Source organism: Neoarius graeffei, chromosome 11 (assembly GCF_027579695.1).
Source record: "Neoarius graeffei isolate fNeoGra1 chromosome 11, fNeoGra1.pri, whole genome shotgun sequence".
NCBI lineage: Eukaryota > Metazoa > Chordata > Actinopteri > Siluriformes > Ariidae > Neoarius > Neoarius graeffei.
Genome location: NC_083579.1, coordinates 67,334,025 through 67,352,946, shown reverse-complemented (window position 1 = coordinate 67,352,946; position 18,922 = coordinate 67,334,025). Strand labels below are relative to the sequence as shown.

Here is an 18,922-nt window from a genome sequence, read left to right as displayed (position 1 = left end):
TAAAATAACTGTTTTACTTACACTCTATACATTTTAATGCAAAACACATTTACATTTCACATAATATTCCATCCATCCATAACCGCTTATCCTGTGCAGGGTCGCAGGCAAGCTGGAGCATATCCCAGCTGACTAGTCGCCAGATCATCGCAGGGTTGACACATAGAGGACAAACAACCATTTCACACCTACGGTCAATTTAGAACCACCAGTTAGCCTAACCTGCATGTCTTTGGACTGTGGGAGAACATGCAAACTCCACACAAAAAGGCCCTTGCCGGCCACTGGGCTCAAACCCAGGACCTTCTTGCTATGAGGCGACAGTGCTAACCACTACACCACTGTGCCACCTTTCACATAATATTTTCAAAAACTAAACTGAGGTCCAATTTTGTACCATTCATTACACTGTAGATTTTGCCACAAGTTAACTACAATTATTCACTGTGATTTATAATTCCTATTACATTATTTCCTGAAATAATTAAAATCTTTGTTCTGTCTAGAAAAATATGAAAGTGGCATTTTACATAATGTGAAAAGATTTCGATGAAAAAAAAAAACCAAACTCAGAGCACAGCAAAGTGCTGCCTGAGGGTCTTCAGGATCTGTTGAGTGTCCACGTGCTCAGGAAAGGCATCCTCTGACTTCTGGGCAGCCATGTAGCTACTCTGAAGGTCACCCACCTTTCACACACAATGTAGATACACATAGGAAAAAAAGTATTGATTACCATGTTTTCCTTTTAATACACACACACACACACACACACACACACACACACACACACACACACACACACACACACACACACACACAAGAGATCACTGAAAAGCATAAAATGATCAGATACAGGTCAAAAGCTTCAGATCCTGTTCACATCAAACATGGGGGAAAACCTGATCTCTGGGACTTTGACCGTGGCATGGTTATTGGTGCCAGATGGGCTGGTGAAGCATTTCACAAACTACCATTTCCTGAGATTTTCACACACAGCTGTTTCCTGTTCTTCGATTCCAGCAGGGATGCGTCTTCAGTTATAGCTCATCCACTGAAAGGTTTAAAAGTGCATATCACGGGTAAATTCAGGAGTAAGATTGATGTAATTCTCCTATTTTATATTAAACTTTGGTCAAATATCTGTAACATTCTGAATTCTCTGCAATTTTTTTTTTTACCTTGTGCAATACCAGAAAAATTCAGTTGAAATCAAGCCATTTGAGGCAAATTGGTCCGCCTCTGAAAAAACTTGGCATTTGGATTTCCCGGGAAACATTGATTTTCATGACGTCGCGTGCGGGACGCCTCCCTCTGAATCCTACGTCAGCGCTGGTTTGTTTATGAGAAAACGACCTGGTGGTTTTCTGCAAATTTCTTCAATGTTATCGCGTAATTATTAAAATGGTTAACAGATGTATCGTAGGAGGGTGTAGCAACACCAGTCATGATGGGATTAGTACTCATCGTTTTCCAAAAGACCGGACAATGAGAGAGAAATGGGAGCACTTGGTCTACACAGGCTGTGCACTGAAACCGTGCAAGCTCGCACAGCCTGCTGGCGCTTCCGCAGGTGACGTCACGAATCTGGCTCCAGACTCCCTTGGGATTTTTCCAGACGCGTTTTATTTTTTTTCTGCTGTAGACAGATGGCCTTGTGCAAAATTACCCTTCTGGATGAGTGTGTAAAGGGACATACTTTCATATAAAAAAACCCCACGAAATTAGTCCAGAATATGCACTTTAACATGTCCATTCTGATGCTTTTCTGCTCACCACAGCTGCAGTAAAGTGATCATTTGAGTTACTGTCGACTTTCTGCCAGTTTGAACCAGTTGAGATCAATAAGGCCTTTCTGCCTGCTGAACTGTGAAAAATCCCCAGAGATCAGCAATACTCAAACCAGCCCATCAAAGTCGTTGCTGTCACACTTTTCCTCATTCTGATGTGTAATGTGAACATTAACTGAAGCTCTTGATCTCTATCTACAGTACATGACTATATGTTGCAGTGCTGCCACATGATTGGCTGATTGGATAATTGCATGAAATGAACAGATGTTCCTAATAAACTGGTCAACGAGTGTATCTTTAAATTTAATGATGTAGTAAACACGAATAGCCAAATGCTCGAACACAGAAGTGTCCAAAGTCAGCCATCATCATGTGAAAATACCTGCAAGAACAATAAAAGTTGAACAGTGCTGACCTTATCTGACAATACAGCGAAGTTGAAATGTGGTTCATACATGTGGGGAGCGAGAGAAGCAGCCGTTTGCAAAAAAGCTTTTGCCTGTAACAAAAAGCAACATCATTGGCATTTAAACCAAATAAACAAATCAAAAAAATTAATCATTTCAAATGACCTGCAGAGAACATTTATACTCCGTCTGCTCTCGTAAGTGAATTGATTTTAATGGAAGATAAATTAGATGACCAATTTTAAAGATTATTTACTGTAACCTTGAGCAAAGCACCTAAAGTTGTTCCAAAGTCAGTCAAAGCCTCATAACCTCATTACAAAAAAAGCTTTAATAATATTCTTTGCGCCACATACACATTCCCTCGCAAGTACATTATAGTAGTGTCACCTTAGAACAGTGCAGCAAGTCCATTTCCCACTGAACTCCCATCTATCATGTTGCTAGCCAGTTCCAATAATTAAATTACATCCCCACATGAACAACTAAATAAATCTATGTATGTACGTATGTATGTATATACAGTACTGTGCAAAAGTCTTTGGCACATGTATTCGGCATATCAGGTGAAAATTCAAACTGCTTGAAACTGCCCTCACTGAATTCAGAACAACATACTATTTTACGGATTTAAAATATGTTTATCTGTTCTTGAGATATTACAAATCAAAGATTGAAAAAGTGGCTTAATTTTTTTGAAAACTGCCATAATATTCTGTATTTGGATCACATGGTCCAAAATGGGCCTCATTAATGAATGAGATCAAATGTTTTTTCTTAATAACTTTATTTTTCAAGATATTTACATGGAAATTGGCAGGCACATAGTTGGTTGTATACTGAATACAAAGTTTGAAAAATTAGTTAAAACAAAATTAGTATTTATTTGGTATTAATTATGCTAATTGGGTAAAAACGTTAAATCTGTACACTCAATAAAAAAAAAGTAATAAAGACTATTTCTAATCCCCTCTTTGTGCTCTGTAGGCCTTTGTATTTCTCAAAAGTAGGGCCTACTAGTGTTCATCTCATCTCATTATCTCTAGCCGCTTTATCCTGTTCTACAGGGTCGCAGGCAAGCTGGAGCCTATCCCAGCTGACTACGGTCGAAAGGCGGGGTACACCCTGGACAAGTCGCCAGGTCATCACAGGGCTGACACATAGACACAGACAACCATTCACACTCACATTCACACCTACGGTCAATTTAGAGTCACCAGTTAACCTAACCTGCATGTCTTTGGACTGTGGGGGAAACCGGAGCACCCGGAGAAAACCCATGCGGACACGGGCAAAACATGAAAACTCCGCACAGAAAGGCCCTCGCCGGCCACGGGGCTCGAACCCGGACCTTCTTGTTGTGAGGGGACAGCGCTAACCACTACACCACCGTGCCGCCCGCCGGTGATCATATGTTTACAAAATACGTTGCATTGCACTTATGATCAGGTTCCCTGGAGTGTTATATGTACGTCATTCATACTGTATGTACAGACGTCACACAGTTGCAAAAACCATCAAAAATCAGGTCGATGCATTCCCATATTCTCTTAAGTATGGAACTCTGCTAAAATCATGAGGTTCATGGTGCTGATCAGAGTGCCTTACCTGCTCAATGCGGCCTTTGCGTAGCTCCAGCACTGCTAAGTTGTTGTAAGCCTCAGCGTGATCATTGTTAAATGCCAAAGCTAGTTTAAAGCACTGATAAGCTAGAGTCAAGTCACCAATACCCTATGTGAAAGAGATACAACAGAACAGAGAGCTGGTTTAAAGAGCTACTAATTTTCCATTGGTAACTTCCACAGTAACTTCATATGAGCTTGAGTTTTTATCTGAATGTAGCCATGTTGGAGTCAGACGCACCACTGCGACATGCCCAATATTATACCAGACGTCAGCCTGTTCCTCATCATTGGAAACCAGAGCTAATGCCCTCTCAAAGGAGGACAGAGTCATGTCATACTGCTGAGCATAAAAGCAGCACAAGCCCAGATTATTGTAGAGTTGGCAGTTGTACACACCCATCTGCAGCAACCGTCTGGGACAAAAAGAGAAAGAAAAGAAAGCAAAAGTAGATAGAGTTTTAAAAAAAGAAGCTATATTATAAACAAGGTAGTCTACCAACAACATAAGACAGGACATGCAAGACTATGGACTGAATTACCTTTCGGACGTATAGATTTAAAAGAGTGTTGGTTGTTGCAATCATAATCATTTAAAGCAACAACCCTCGCACTTTTAAATCCATATGTCCGAAATGTAATTCAGTCCGTAGTCTTGCACATCCTGTCTTATGTTGTCAGTAGACAACTTTGTTTATAATAATATAGTTTCTTTATTATTATTTTTTAAAATACCTTGGGCCCACAGTAATTGGCTAACCCTGTTGTGGTTACCCTGTCATACACATATCTATTTTTCCCCCCCTTTCTTTAACTTGTAAAGATTTTTTTATTACTCATTTTATTAACTTTAGGATTGATGGCGAAGCTAATAAAACAAGGAGTGCTCCGAGAGCACAATATCCCCCGCTGGAAACTATGCCATAACTCTGGTAAAATACGACTGAATTGAACGAAATTGGATTATCTGTAGTACCGACATATAACAAAGAATCCTGTCAAGTTTCGTGAAATTCCTCAAAAAAATTGAGGGGAGTTGATTTCAGAAGGTGAGCACCCTTCCCAGGACGGATGGACGGACATCCACGACATAATCCCCCTTCAGGCCTTTCGGCCAGCGGGGGATAAAAATTGCGAGGGAAGTTGATTTCAGAAAGCAAGGACACCTTGATGAAATTGCCAAAGTACAAGTTTGTTAATAATCAAGGGCATAACTCTGGTAACATTTGCCTAAATTAAACAAAATTTCAATATGCGTATAACTGTCATATAACAAAACCTTTTGCCAAGTTTGGTGAAATTCCTCCGCAAATTGAGAGAGGAGTTGATTTCAGAAGAACGTACACCCTCATGAAATTGTCAAAGTACAAGTTATTTAATCAAGACTCAAAACTCTGGTCAAATTTTCACAAACGAAATTAAAATCGCAATATGTGTATTACCGTCATATAACGAGGCCTTTTGCCAAGCTTCGAGAAATTCGTCCAAAAATTGCGAGAGGAGTTGATGTCAGAAGGCGAGCACACCTTCATGAAATTGTGAAAGTACAAGGTTGTTAATCAAGGGCTGTAACTCTGGTAAAATGCGACTGAATTGAACAAAATAACAATATGCGTACTATTGACATAGCAATACCTTTTGCCAAGTTTGGTGAAATTCCTCCAAAAATTGTGAGAGGAGTTGATTTCAGAAGGAAAGCACACTCATGAAACTGTCAAAGTATAATTTTGTTAATCAAGGGCTGTAACTCTGGTAAAATGTGACCCAATTTAACGAAATTACAATATGCGTATTACCGATATACAACAAAGAATCCTGCCAAGTTTTGTGAAATTCCTCCAAAACTTGAGAGGAGCTGATTTCAGAAGGTGAGCACCCTTCCTGGGACGGACGGACGGATCTTGCCATGACACAATCCCCCTTTGGGCCTTTCGACCAGCGGGGGATAAAAAGTAACATTACATATTTGTATAACCTAATACAATAACACTCTTCCTTCTACATGAGGAATTCATTGAACCTGTAGAAACGCAAGGCGATCTCTGGCTGGTCTGTATAGAAATGGTTGCTTCCTATGCAGGCAATGGCCTCCACATGTGTGTTGTCTTGCTTTAAGACATCTTTGTAATACTCTGTAGCTGAAGTGATGTTATTCATCTCCTAAAGTGATCAAAGTTTTCAATTACTACCCTTGGCATAAATAAAGTTTCATTATAAGTCTGCATAAATCTGTCGCTCAAACTGACATCTATAAATGTATCCACCAGAATCTGACAGTTATACGTGCCTCATGAATGCGGGCAATCCCAGTCAGCAAAGTCACTTCTCCTGGGAAATGGTCCAGGCCTTGTTTAAAGAGGTTCAGGGCAGTTATGGGTTGATCCAGTCGCTGATACACCTGCGCACAAGGAAAGAGAGCACATCGGTTTCCTGTGGCACAGCATACAGTGGTGCTTAAAAGTTTGTGAACCCTTTAAAATTTTCTATATTTCTGCATAAATATGACCTAAAACATCATCAGATTTTCACACAAGTCATAAAAGTAGATAAAGAGAACCCATTTAAACAAATAAGACAAAAATATTATACTTGGTCATTTATTTATTGAGGGAAATGAGCCAATATTACATATCTGTGACTGGCAAAAGTATGTGAACCTCTAGGATTAGCAGTTAATTTGAAGGTGAAATTAGAGTCAAGTGTTTGTCATCCCAATGATTGAAATCAGGTCCGAGTGGGCACCCTGTTTTATTTAAAGAACAGGGATCTATCAAAGTCTGATCTTCACAGCACGTTTGTGGAAGTGTATCATGGTATGAACAAAGGAGATTTCTGAGGACCTCAGAAAAATCCTTGTTGATGCTCATCAGGCTGGAAAAGGTTACAAAACCATCTCTAAAGAGTTTGGACTCCACCAATCCACAGTCAGACAGATTGTGTACAAATGGACGAAATTCAAGACCACTGCTACCTTCCCCAGGAGTGGCCGACCAACAAAGATCACCCCAAGAGCAAGGCATGTAATAGTTGGTGAGGTCACAAAGGATCCCAGGGTAACTTCTAAGCAACTGAAGGCCTCTGTCACATTGGCTAATATTAATGTTCATGAGTCCACCATCAGGACAACACTGAACAACAATGGTGTGCATGGCAGGGTTGCAAGGAGAAAGCCACTGCTCTCCAAAAAGAACATTGCTGCTTTTCTGCAGTTTGCTAAAGATCACGTGGACAAGCCAAAAAGCTATTGGAAAAGTGTTTTGTGGACGGATGAGATCAAAATAGAACTTTTTGAGTAAATGAGAAGCGTTATGTTTGGAGAAAGGAAAACACTGCATTCCAGCACAAGAGCCTTATCCCATCTGTGAAACATGGTGGTGGTAGTATCACGGTTTGGGCCTGTTTTGCTGCATCTGGGCCAGGACGGCTTGCCATCATTGATGGAACAATGAATTCTGAATTATACCAGCGAATTCTAAAGGAAAACGTCAGGACATCTGTCCATGAACTGAATCTCAAGAGAAGGTGGGTCATGCAGCAAGACAACGACCCAAAGCGCACAAGTCGTTCTACCAAAGAATGGTTAAAGAAGAATAAAGTTAATGTTTTGGAATGGCCAAGTCAAAGTCCTGACCTTAATCCAATCGAAATGTTGTGGAAGGACCTGAAGCGAGCAGTTCATGTGAGGAAACCCACCAACATTCCAGAGTTGAAACTGTTCTGTACAGAGGAATGGGCTAAAATTCCTCCAAGCCGGTGTGCAGGACTGATCAACAGTTACCGGAAACGTTTAGTTGGAGTTATTGCTGCACAAGGGGGTCACACCAGATACTGAAAGCAAAGGTTCACATACTTTTGCCACTCACAGATATGTAATATTGGATCATTTTCCTCACTAAGTAAATGACCAAGTATAATATTTTTGTCTCATTTGTTTAACTGGGTTCTCTTTATCTACTTTTAGGACTTGTGTGAAAATCTGATGATGTTTTAGGTCATATTTATGCAGAAATACAGAAAATTCTAAAGGGTTCACAAACTTTCAAGCACCATTGTAAATGGGTTAAATAGAATTAACTTTGTACCTTCGCAAGGTAGAGATAAGTATCAACAAACTCTTGATGATTGAGGGCTGATCTGAATTGTTTCTCAGCTTCACGATATAAACCAAGCCTGCAAATACAAACTCCAATCATCCAATCATTACAGTCAATACGCAGCATATAAATATCAGTTATCTTCTTCTCAATGCATTTAATGGGACATGTTTCAAATAAATGTCTCAACTCTAGCAACAGGTCGTTATAATGGTGTTTTGTCACCTGTAATAACATTTCCCAAGCTGGACTTTCCACCACCAGTCCTTGAACTGTGCATGCTCCGTAGCGAGTGCAGCTAGGTCCAAAGCCTGAAATGTTCCACAATGGGGACTTAATACATGGACTGCAAACAAATATACGCTGTCTTGCTTATTTTAAAAGAGAACTGAAGTCATTTTTAAACTTGCTTTATATCTTAATTAACGTGTTATTCAATTACGTTTTCGGTTTTAGTAACCTTATATCATGACTCGTATTGGCAACTAATTGCAATTAAATATTATACTTATCGGCCTATTCGGTTTTTAGCCATGTTGAATTTAGTTCGTTTGGTCCACGGCAGGCGTCGCTTATCCGTGCGATCTTCACGAGACTTGTGCGAGACTTCGAAACATGAAGTGTCAGCCAGGTGTCAGTGCCGCCATTTTGAAAACTGTTTTCCAAATGAAATATTGCACAAAAACGAGTTTAAATGACGATTACCGCCTACTTTTTTCAAACTTTCCTGATCGCCATCAAAACAAACAAAACTTGTTTACGTCAGCATTTGAAAGAGGGCGCGCACGTCTTTTGACAACGTTGGCAGATGTTGGTCACTTTGATTTCTGCTGTACGTTTTACTTCTGTCCTACGATGTCTCGCACAGGTCTCAACGAATCTCGCTTATGGCCATTGCTTTGACATATGGACTGATATATCTCATCTCATTATCTCTAGCCGCTTTATCCTTCTACAGGGTCGCAGGCAAGCTGGAGCCTATACCAGCTGACTACGGGCGAAAGGCGGGGTACACCCTGGACAAGTCGCCAGGTCATCACAGGGCTGACACATAGACACAGACAACCATTCACACTCACATTCACACCTACGGTCAATTTAGAGTCACCAGTTAACCTAACCTGCATGTCTTTGGACTGTGGGGGAAAACGGAGCACCCAGAGGAAACCCATGCGGACACGGGGAGAACATGCAAACTCCACACAGAAAGGCCCTCGCCGGCCCCGGGGCTCGAACCCAGGACCTTCTTGCTGTGAGGCGACAGCGCTAACCACTACACCACCGTGCCGCCCTGGACTGATATATTACAGAGCATATTTCAAACACTCATAACTTGCTATAGCAGTAACAAAATAGCGATCAAAAATGCATTCCTATATTTAATAAGATGAGATAAATAGAATTTTGATAAAAAAATTGCCTTCAGTTCTCCTTTAAACACACACACACACACACACACACACACACACACACACCATGAGAACCATGATTTATCCATTTATCGTTTTTTTTTTTAATACAAATGGTGGAAATCACAACCCACCATTACAACCCACCATACACACGGAGTTATCGCCAATTTCCACCCACTAAACGAGTCTCACCTATCACACAAAATCTATCAATCAATCTGAGACAGTAAAGGCTAAATACCTACTGAAAACATACTTCGTCCAGCACCCAAAGCCAGATATTGTACCTGTTAATTATAAGCTAAAAGTGGTGCCAAGTACTTACATTTTTGACATCGTTCTCATGGTGAAAGATGTATTCAAACAAGGTCTGCCAGAAGAGTAAGAGAGAAAGAGATTTGCAATCACAGCAGACATCTGAGACCGGAGTTAAGAAATTATCCTTTGACTCCCAAATCCATTACAGACGGGTGATTTGCAGTTGAAATACCTTGGATAAATTTGGTTTCTGTGCATACTTGGCCAAATTTAACCTGGACAAGTTTATAAACGGTCCATCCGGATGTGTTAACATAGAAGCCTGAAATATTGATAAAACAACCGGTTACAACTTTGAAACAACGTATACGTAGAATTGCTGTTATGAGGTCTAATGTTATTCTTTAAACAGAATATAAATGTGAACATCAGAATATCCAAATATTACACTGTGGAACAGCGTACCGTGCCCAATCGGACAAATCTCCCAGAAGCACTGGTGACTGGGCGGGCAGTGTTTGCAGTTCGAGGTGTCCTGATGGCTTGTTCCATTGTCCCTGGTCTACCAGACTGAGTGCTGGGCCTTACAAATCCTGTAATGGGGCGTCCTGACTGGGTCACTGGTCTAAAAAAAAAAAAAAAAAAACCATCAGAGAAAGGTCACATTAAAAATACAAATTGTGTGTATTACTTCCAGTGAGCCTGATTTGATTTTTTTGATAATTTGAGCTCAAAGTGATGAGAACCATGATTTATCTATTTATTGTTATCCTTTTTTTTTTTTTTTTTTAAATACAATGGTGGAAATCACAACCCACCATTATAAAAATTGTGTTTATTATTGAATTCTTATAGTTATTAGTCTATTTAACTGGTTGCATAGATTTAATACAAACCGATGGATTGATAACTGAGGGGGTCTTGGAATTTAATTTTTTTTTAAATATAGTTAATGGGGTCCCTGGCTGCAAGAAGATTAAGAGCCCCTGTCTTAGACTTGCATTCATTATACACCTTTATTCATAATGAATATTTGGTTAGGTATGCTCAAAACCTATCAATAAAATTAATCCATTAGTAGTTATGAACCTGACAGACGGAGTAGGTCCTCCACCCTGACTTGTCCCAGGGAGTCTCAGTGACGTTCCAGGACCTGCCAAAAATACAAATAGTTTGGTTCATTTTACAGTGCAGCAGTCTCATAAATGGGGCATGCTGGAGTTGACGTCATTTATAAATAAATAAAAAAAGATGGCAATATGGATGTACTCACGTGCCACTTGTGCAATGGCACTTTCATCCAACATTATTTCTGCAATGCCCTCCTGGTCAACCTCCACTTCATCGATGTACACCATCTCAGTCAGAGCCCTTGTCTTCAGGCTCCAGGCTGCCTTCATGGAACCAGAAGAACTATTTAAACAAACTTTAGCAAAGTGTCTTTCAACAAAATGGTTCCCTTTCTTTTGTATAAAAGTTCTTCTAATAAAATAAAGCCTACAGTTTGAGAAATAGGGGTACAGTAGGAGTCCATTTCCATACTCCAAGGTACAATATACACTAATGTATCTCTTTGGGCTCATTATTGGACTTCAAGGTAACTATATGTACCTTTTTAGGGTCAAAAAGGTACATACATGTTCCCAATCAGTATATAAAATGGTACAAATAAGTACCTTATAGGGTACTGCCCCAGTGACAAGCCGTTGTACCCCTAAAGGTACAATAATGTACTTTATTTTCTGAGAGTATACAGCTGGGAGACTGAAAAGGTGCTGTACGAAGCCTGTATGCTGATGTAATTTCAAAAAAGAGGAAGGGTGCACCGGTGGTGTAGTGGTTAGCGCTGTCGCCTCACAGCAAGAAGGTCCTGGGTTCGAGCCCCGTGGCCGGCGAGGGCCTTTCTGTGTGGAGTTTGCATGTTCTCCCCGTGTCCGCGTGGGTTTCCTCCGGGTGCTCCGGTTTCCCCCACAGTCCAAAGACATGCAGGTTAGGTTAACTGGTGACTCTAAATTGACCGTAGGTGTGAATGTGAGTGTGAATGGTTGTCTGTGTCTATGTGTCAGCCCTGTGATGACCTGGCGACTTGTCCAGGGTGTACCCCGCCTTTCGCCCGTAGTCAGCTGGGATAGGCTCCAGCTTGCCTGCGACCCTGTAGAAGGATAAAGCGGCTAGAGATAATGAGATGAGATGAGATGAGATGAGGAAGGGTGCACTGCATTCCTTCACACAGTCACATTTCCCTGTTTAATTTTACTCATTAAGCAATGAAACGTTTAGTAGATGTGTTAAAGCAGTAAAATCACAGAACTGTGCTGAATTAATAAGCTTAGGACCACTGACAGAGATTCAGCCTATGGATACAGAAGTGTTGAATAGGATCAGATTAGGGAAGATATACAGCACCCTCCACAATTATTGGCACCCCTGGTGAAGATGTGTTAAAAGCCTTGAAATAAATTCAATTTTTATTGCAGAAGCATAATCTCCACACTGAAAATTGTAGAAAAATGTAACCTTCAACTCAAGTGAATTAAAAAAAAAAAAAATCCCTGACTAAGAAATAATTATTTTTCATAAAAATCACCTGTGGGCGGCACGGTGGTGTAGTGGTTAGCGCTGTCGCCTCACAGCAAGAAGGTCCGGGTTCGAGCCCCATGGCCGGCGAGGGCCTTTCTGTGCGGAGTTTGCATGTTCTCCCCGTGTCCGCGTGGGTTTCCTCCGGGTGCTCCGGTTTCCCCCACAGTCCAAAGACATGCAGGTTAGGTTAACTGGTGACTCTAAATTGAGCGTAGGTGTGAATGTGAGTGTGAATGGTTGTCTGTGTCTATGTGTCAGCCCTGTGATGACCTGGCGACTTGTCCAGGGTGTACCCCGCCTTTCGCCCGTAGTCAGCTGGGATAGGCTCCAGCTTGCCTGCGACCCTGTAGAACAAGATAAAGCGGCTACAGATAATGAGAGGAGAAAATCACCTGTTCCCCAATTATTGGCACCCATAATTCCTAGAAAATAAATGTAATTCAAGCATTTCTGTCATTTCTACTGTAGTTTATAAAGTTGATCAGAGTATCTACAAACCTTTAATTAGTAATTCATCACATCCTGTTTCCCTGGGGTATAAATATGATGTGACACAGAGGCCTATTTCTCTTATCCACTCTTCAACATGGGAAAGACAAGAGAACACACCATTCAAGTAAGGCAGACATGTGTCAACCTTCATAAGTCAGGCAACAGCTACAAGAAAATAGCCGCTCGCCTACACCGGCCCATATTTACAGTCAGAAGAATCATCAAGAAGTTTAAAACAACTGGAACAGTGGCAAACAAGCCTGGACGAGGATGCAAGTTCATCTTGCCACCACGCGCAGTGAGGAGGATGGTAAGAGAAGTAAAAAGTTCTCCAAAGCTCACTGTTACAGAATTGCATCAAAGAGTAGCATCTTGGGGTCACAAAGTCTCCATAACAACCATCAGGCACTATCTACATGCCAACAAGCTGTTTGGGAGGCATGCACGGAAAAAGCCTTTTCTCACTTACAAGCATAAACTTAAACGTCTAGAGTTCGCTAAGCGGCACTGGGACTTCAACTGGGACCGTGTGCTTTGGGCAGATGAGACCAAGATAGAGCTTTTTGGCAACGAACACTCTAAGTGGGTCTGGCGTAACACAAAAGATGAGTATGCGGAAAAGCACCTCATGCCCACTGTGAAGTATGGGGGAGGATCGGTGATGCTGTGGGCCTGTTTCTCTTCCAAAGACCCCAGGAACCTTGTTAGGGTGCATGGCATCATGAACTCTTTGAAATACCAGGACATTTTAAATCAAAATCTGGTGGCCTCTGCCCGAAAGCTGAAGATGGGTTGTCACTGGGTCTTTCAGCAAGATAATGACCCTAAACATGTGGCCAAATCTACACAAAAATGTTTCACCAGACACAAAATCAAGCTCCTCCATGGCCATCTCAGTCCCCAGACCTCAACTCAATTGAAAAGCTGTGGGGTGAGCTGAAGAGGAGAGTGCATAGAAGAGGACCCAGGACGATTTAGAGAGATTGTGCAAAGAGGAATGGTCGAAGATCCCTCTCTCTGTATTCTCCCATCTTGTGAAATGTTATAGGAGAATATTAAGCGCTGTCTTGTTGGCAAAAGGGGGTTGTACAAAGTATTAACATCGGGGTGCCAATAATTGTGGCACACAAGTTCATGTAAAAGAATTATTTCTTAATGTGGGATTTTTTTCCCCACTGAATAAATGCACTTGAATTAAAGGTCGGATTTTTCTCTTTTGCACTGCTGTCCTATATTATTTAAAAAAAAATTATTAGAAGCCTAAGAACACATCTTAACCAGGGGTGCCAATAATTGTGGAGGGCGCTGTACATTAAGTAACACTATGGAGTAAACCAAAGGGTGAAGTGGGTGTGCTTAGGGTTCTAGTTCGGAGCCTACTTCTACTAAATCTCACTGACAGGAACATTGGGCATCAGGGATCTGAGGGACATCAGGGACATGAGCTGTTACCTCAGAAATGTGGAGTGACGTATGAGGTTCCTTGGCAAAAAGGTGAGGCGGAGAGGAGTGATACATCAAATCAAAGTTAGATGCTTTAATTAGAAGCAAATACCTTATAATGCTGGAAAAGTGTTTTTTTTTTTTTACAAAACAAATGGACATGCGAAATTCTCCTATACACAGTTAGGTCCGTATACATTTGGACAGTGACACAAATTTAGTTTTTTTACCTGTTTACTGAAACATATTCAAGTTATAGTTATATAATGGACATGGACAAAGTCCAGACTTTCAGCTTTCATTTGAGGGTATCCACATTAAAATTGGATGAAGGGTTTAGGAGTTTCAGCTCCTTAACATGTGCCCTGTTTTTAAAGGGACCAAAAGTAATTGGACAATTGACTCAAAGGCTATTTCATGGGCAGGTGTGGGCAATTCCTTCGTTATATCATTCTCAATTAAGCAGATAAAAGGCCTGGAGTTGATCTGAGGTATGGTGCTTGGATTTGGAAGATTTTGCTGTGAAGAAAACATGTGGTCAAAGGAGCTCTCCATGCAGGTGAAACAAGCCATCCTTAAGCTGCGAAAACAGAAAAAAACCATCCGAGAAATTGCTACAATATTAGGAGTGGCACAATCTACAGTTTGGTACATCCTGAGAAAGAAAGAAAGCACTGGTGAACTCATCAATGCAAAAAGACCTGGATGCCCACAGAAGACAACAGTGGTGGATGATCGCAGAATAATTTCCATGGTGAAGAGAAACCCCTTCACAACAGCCAACCAAGTGAACAACACTCTCCAGGAGGTAGGCGTATCAATATCCAAATCTACCATAAAGAGAAGACTGCATGAAAGTAAATACAGAGGGTTCACTGCACAGTGCAAGCCACTCATAAGCCTCAAGAATAAAAAGGCTAGATTGGACTTTGCTAAAAAACATCTAAAAAAAACAGTACAGTTCTGGAGGAACATTCTTTGGACAGATGAAACCAAGATCAACCTCTACCAGAATGATGGAAGGAAAAAAGTATGGCGAAGGCGTGGTACAGCTCATGATCCAAAGCATACCACATCATCTGTAAAACACAGCGGAGGCAGTGTGATGGCTTGGGCATGCATGGCTGACAGTGGCACTGGGTCACTAGTGTTTATTGATGATGTGACACAGGACAGAAGCAGCCGGATGAATTCTGAGGTATTCAGAGACGTACTGTGTGCTCAAATCCAGCCAAACTGATTGGTCGGCGTTTCATAATACAGATGGACAATGACCCAAAACATAAAGCCAAAGCAACCCAGGAGTTTATTAAAGCAAAGAAGTGGAATATTCTTGAATGGCCAAGTCAGTCACCTGATCTCAACCCAATTGAGCATGCATTTCACTTGTTAAAGACTAAACTTCAGACAGAAAGGCCCACAAACAAACAGCAACTGAAAACCGCTGCAGTAAAGGCCTGGCAGAGCATTAAAAAGGAGGAAACACAGCGTCTGGTGATGTCCATGAGTTCAAGACTTCAGGCAGTCATTGCCAACAAAGGGTTTTCAACCAAGTATTAGAAATGAACATTTTATTTACAATTATTTAATTTGTCCAATTACTTTTGAGCCCCTGAAATGAAGGGATTGTGTTTAAAAAATGCTTTAGTTCCTCACATTTTTACGCAATCATTTTGTTCAACCCACTGAATTAAAGCTGAAAGTCTGAACTTCAACTGCATCTGAATTGTTTTGTTCAAAATTCATTGTGGTAATGTACAGAACCAAAATTAGAAAAATGTTGTCTCTGTCCAAATATTTATGGACCTAACTGTACCTGCTCTGCTATAAATAAATAAATAAATACATCCATCCATCCACCCACTACAGTCTGACCAACCAGCTGCATAAACACTGGCCAAACTGGTAAGTGCTGGTAAAAATGAAAGTTTTGCTACACTGTAGGCACGTTTTAAAGAAATTAACACAAAAGTAAGGCAATCTGATTGATCAATGTAGTGGTCCATGGTCTACCAGCTTGACCACATCAGCCTGTGTTTTGGTATCTACTATAGCTGGTCAGACCAAGCTGGATTTTTCACCAGGGTTGTTTCCATACTGTCCAGACAAGCTGGCATAAATGACCACCAGACAATGTAAATTAAACCATGTACTATTAACTTGGCTATCTATCTAACAAGCAAAATGAGGTGCTGTAACAGAAAAGGGACACGAATAACAGCTACAACCTAGGACCACTACTGTTTGTAAGCTACCTGCATTTTATTGTTATTTTAACTGCAGTTACTTGTAGGTCGTTGAGCGAGCTAGCATTAGCAGCTCTGTTAGCCATGTTAGATCCATAATCACACTCACCTGGTCGTACGGATTGTCCTCCAACACCTTTGTGCAAAGATCCGAACATTTCTGGAACTTCCGTCTCCTAAAACAGCTCCATGCAAGGAAAAGAGGATCCATAGATAACTTCACTTCCATTTTTATCCTAAAGCGAATTTTGGTTAGATATTTGCGCTCATAAATCGCTTGCTCTGAGCTTAGCTTAGCTGAGTTAATTAGCTAAAGCCGCTTGAGCTAAACCTCAAGCGTCCCGTTACCCCAGCAACACAAGTCAGCCTTTGACGCATGCGCATGTCTGTCTTCTTCTTGGTGTTTTATGGCGGTTAGCAAACAACGTTTTGGTGCATTACCGCCACCTACTGGTACGGACTTTTGATGGCATGTTTATCAGTGACCGGTGTTCAAAATAACATACACAAGGTTTTGGTTTTACCCTGAATAGATCGATTAATTTTGAACTTATGTCGTGAATTAATTTTATTTTCGTCCACTAGGTGGAGTTGAGACGTTTATATTTAGTCAAATAGATAGATAACAGTGGGACGGCGCGGTGGTGTAGTGGTTCACCCTGTCGCCTCACAGCAAGAAGGTTCTGGGTTCGAGCCCAGCGGCCAGCGAGGGCCTTGCTGTGTGGAGTTTGCATGTTCTCCGCATGTCCGCGTGGGTTTCCTCCGGGTGCTCCGGTTTCCCCCACAGTCCAAAGACATGCAGGTTAGGTTAACTGGTGACTCTAAATTGACCGTAGGTGTGAATGTGAGCGTGAATGGTTGTCTGTGTCTATGTGTCAGCCCTGCGATGACCTGGCGACTTGTCCAGGGTGTACCCCGCCTTTCGCCCGTAGTCAGCTGGGATAGGCTCCAGCTTGCCTGCGACCCTGTAGAACAGGATAAAGCGGCTAGAGATAATGAGATGAGATGAGATATTGAGTCAAATAGATAGATAACAGCGGGGTGGCATGGTGGTGTAGTGGTTAGGACTGTCGCCTCACAGCATGAAGGTGCTGGGTTCAAGCCCAGCAACCGGCGAGGGCCTTTCTGTGTGGAGTTTGCATGTTCTCCCCATGTCTGGGTGGGTTTCCTCCGGGTGCTCCGGTTTCCCCCACAGTCCAAAGGAATGCAGGTTAGGCTAATTGGTGGCTCTGAATTGACCGTAGGTGTGAATGGTTGTTTGTCTCTATGTGTCAGCCCTGCGATGACCTGGCGACTTGTCCAGGGTGTACCCCGCCTCTTGCCCATAGTCAGCTGGGATAGGCTCCAGCTTGCCTGCGACCCTGTAGGACAGGATAAGCGGCTACAGATAATGGATGGATGGATACACTGTAGAGTAGAGTAGAGTAGAGTAGAGTCTTTCAGCTGGGTATGAATTGTAGTATTCCAAGTTGAGCCACTCCTATTTTCAGCTGACTGCCATTTCAGGTCTCTGTGGGTTGTCTAATGCCCTGTGGTTGTAAACCATGGGATGGTCATCCATATGTTTTGTCCAACCGTGCTTTGAATATGTTAACATTTGGCGCTGTAACAACTGTCTCAGGCAGGTTGTTCCACCAACAGACCACTCGGTTGTTGAAGAAATACAGTTTTTTGTTGCTCTTGACAGTGTTCTTTTTTAGTTGTAGACTATGCCCTCTTGTCTTGGTGTTTGTCTTCATTCCTGTTATGCATGCCTTCATCTCTCATCTCATCTCATTATCTCTAGCCGCTTTATCCTTCTACAGGGTCACAGGCAAGCTGGAGCCTATCCCAGCTGACTATGGGTGAAAGGCGGGGTACACCCTGGACAAGTCACCAGGTCATCACAGGGCTGAGACATAGACACAGACAACCATTCACACTCACATTCACACCTACGGTCAATTTAGAGTCACCAGTTAACCTAACCTGCATGTCTTTGGACTGTGGGGGAAACCGGAGCACCCGGAGGAAACCCACGCGGACACGGGGAGAACATGCAAACTCCGCACAGAAAGGCCCTCGCCGGCCACGGGGCTCGAACCCGGACCTTCTTGCTGTGAGGCGACAGCGCTAACCACTACACCACCGTGCCGCCCGCCTTATGCATGCCTTGTATCGTATTTTTCATGTACAGTGGCATGCAAAAGTTTGGGCACCCTTGCTGAAAATGTCTGTTACTGTGAATAGTTATGTGAGCAGAAGATGAACTGATCACCAAAAGGCATAAAGGTAAAGACAAGACATTTCTTTTCAGTGTTTTATGCAGGATTTGTGTATTATTTTTGTTTTGTACAATTGGAGAGTGAAAAAAGAAAACGAACGCCATGCGAAAGTTTGGGCACCCCAATACATTTGAGTTCTCAGGTAACTTTCACCAAGGTTCAAGACATTAATTAGCTTATTGAGTTGTGGCTTGTTCAAATTCTTCATTAGGAAAGGTCAGATGATGCAGATTTCAAAGCTGTATAAATTCTATGACTCCTCAAACTTGTCCCTAAAATCAACAGCCATGGGCTCCTCTAAGCAACTCCATAGC

At 41.8% G+C, this 18,922-nt stretch overlaps 1 protein-coding gene across 1 annotated transcript; it reads right to left on the bottom strand.

The window, feature by feature from the left end:
- ttc8 (tetratricopeptide repeat domain 8) lies at positions 1-16,704 on the bottom strand. Its single transcript, XM_060933151.1, has 14 exons — positions 16,454-16,704; positions 10,857-10,977; positions 10,673-10,736; positions 10,049-10,208; positions 9,816-9,905; positions 9,651-9,695; positions 8,139-8,224; positions 7,902-7,989; positions 6,107-6,217; positions 5,840-5,979; positions 4,061-4,235; positions 3,806-3,928; positions 2,206-2,289; positions 1-686 (listed from the first exon to the last, which is right to left on the bottom strand). The coding sequence occupies exons 1-14, from the start codon at positions 16,571-16,573 to the stop codon at positions 570-572; spliced, it is 1,524 nt and encodes a 507-aa protein (XP_060789134.1). The 5' UTR covers positions 16,574-16,704; the 3' UTR covers positions 1-569.
- Positions 16,705-18,922: the final 2,218 nt, after the last annotated feature.

Bases quoted from the DNA above. Each gene is read 5' to 3' on its own strand.
- ttc8 (XM_060933151.1), bottom strand. From the start codon at position 16,573: ATGGAAGTGAAGTTATCTATGGATCCTCTTTTCCTTGCATGGAGCTGT. The intron at 10,737-10,856 runs GTGAGTACATCC...TATTTTTGGCAG, and splicing joins TGCCATTGCACAAGTGGCAC to GTCCTGGAACGTCACTGAGA. The intron at 10,209-10,672 runs GTTCATAACTAC...TTTTTTTTTTAG, and splicing joins GGACCTACTCCGTCTGTCAG to ACCAGTGACCCAGTCAGGAC.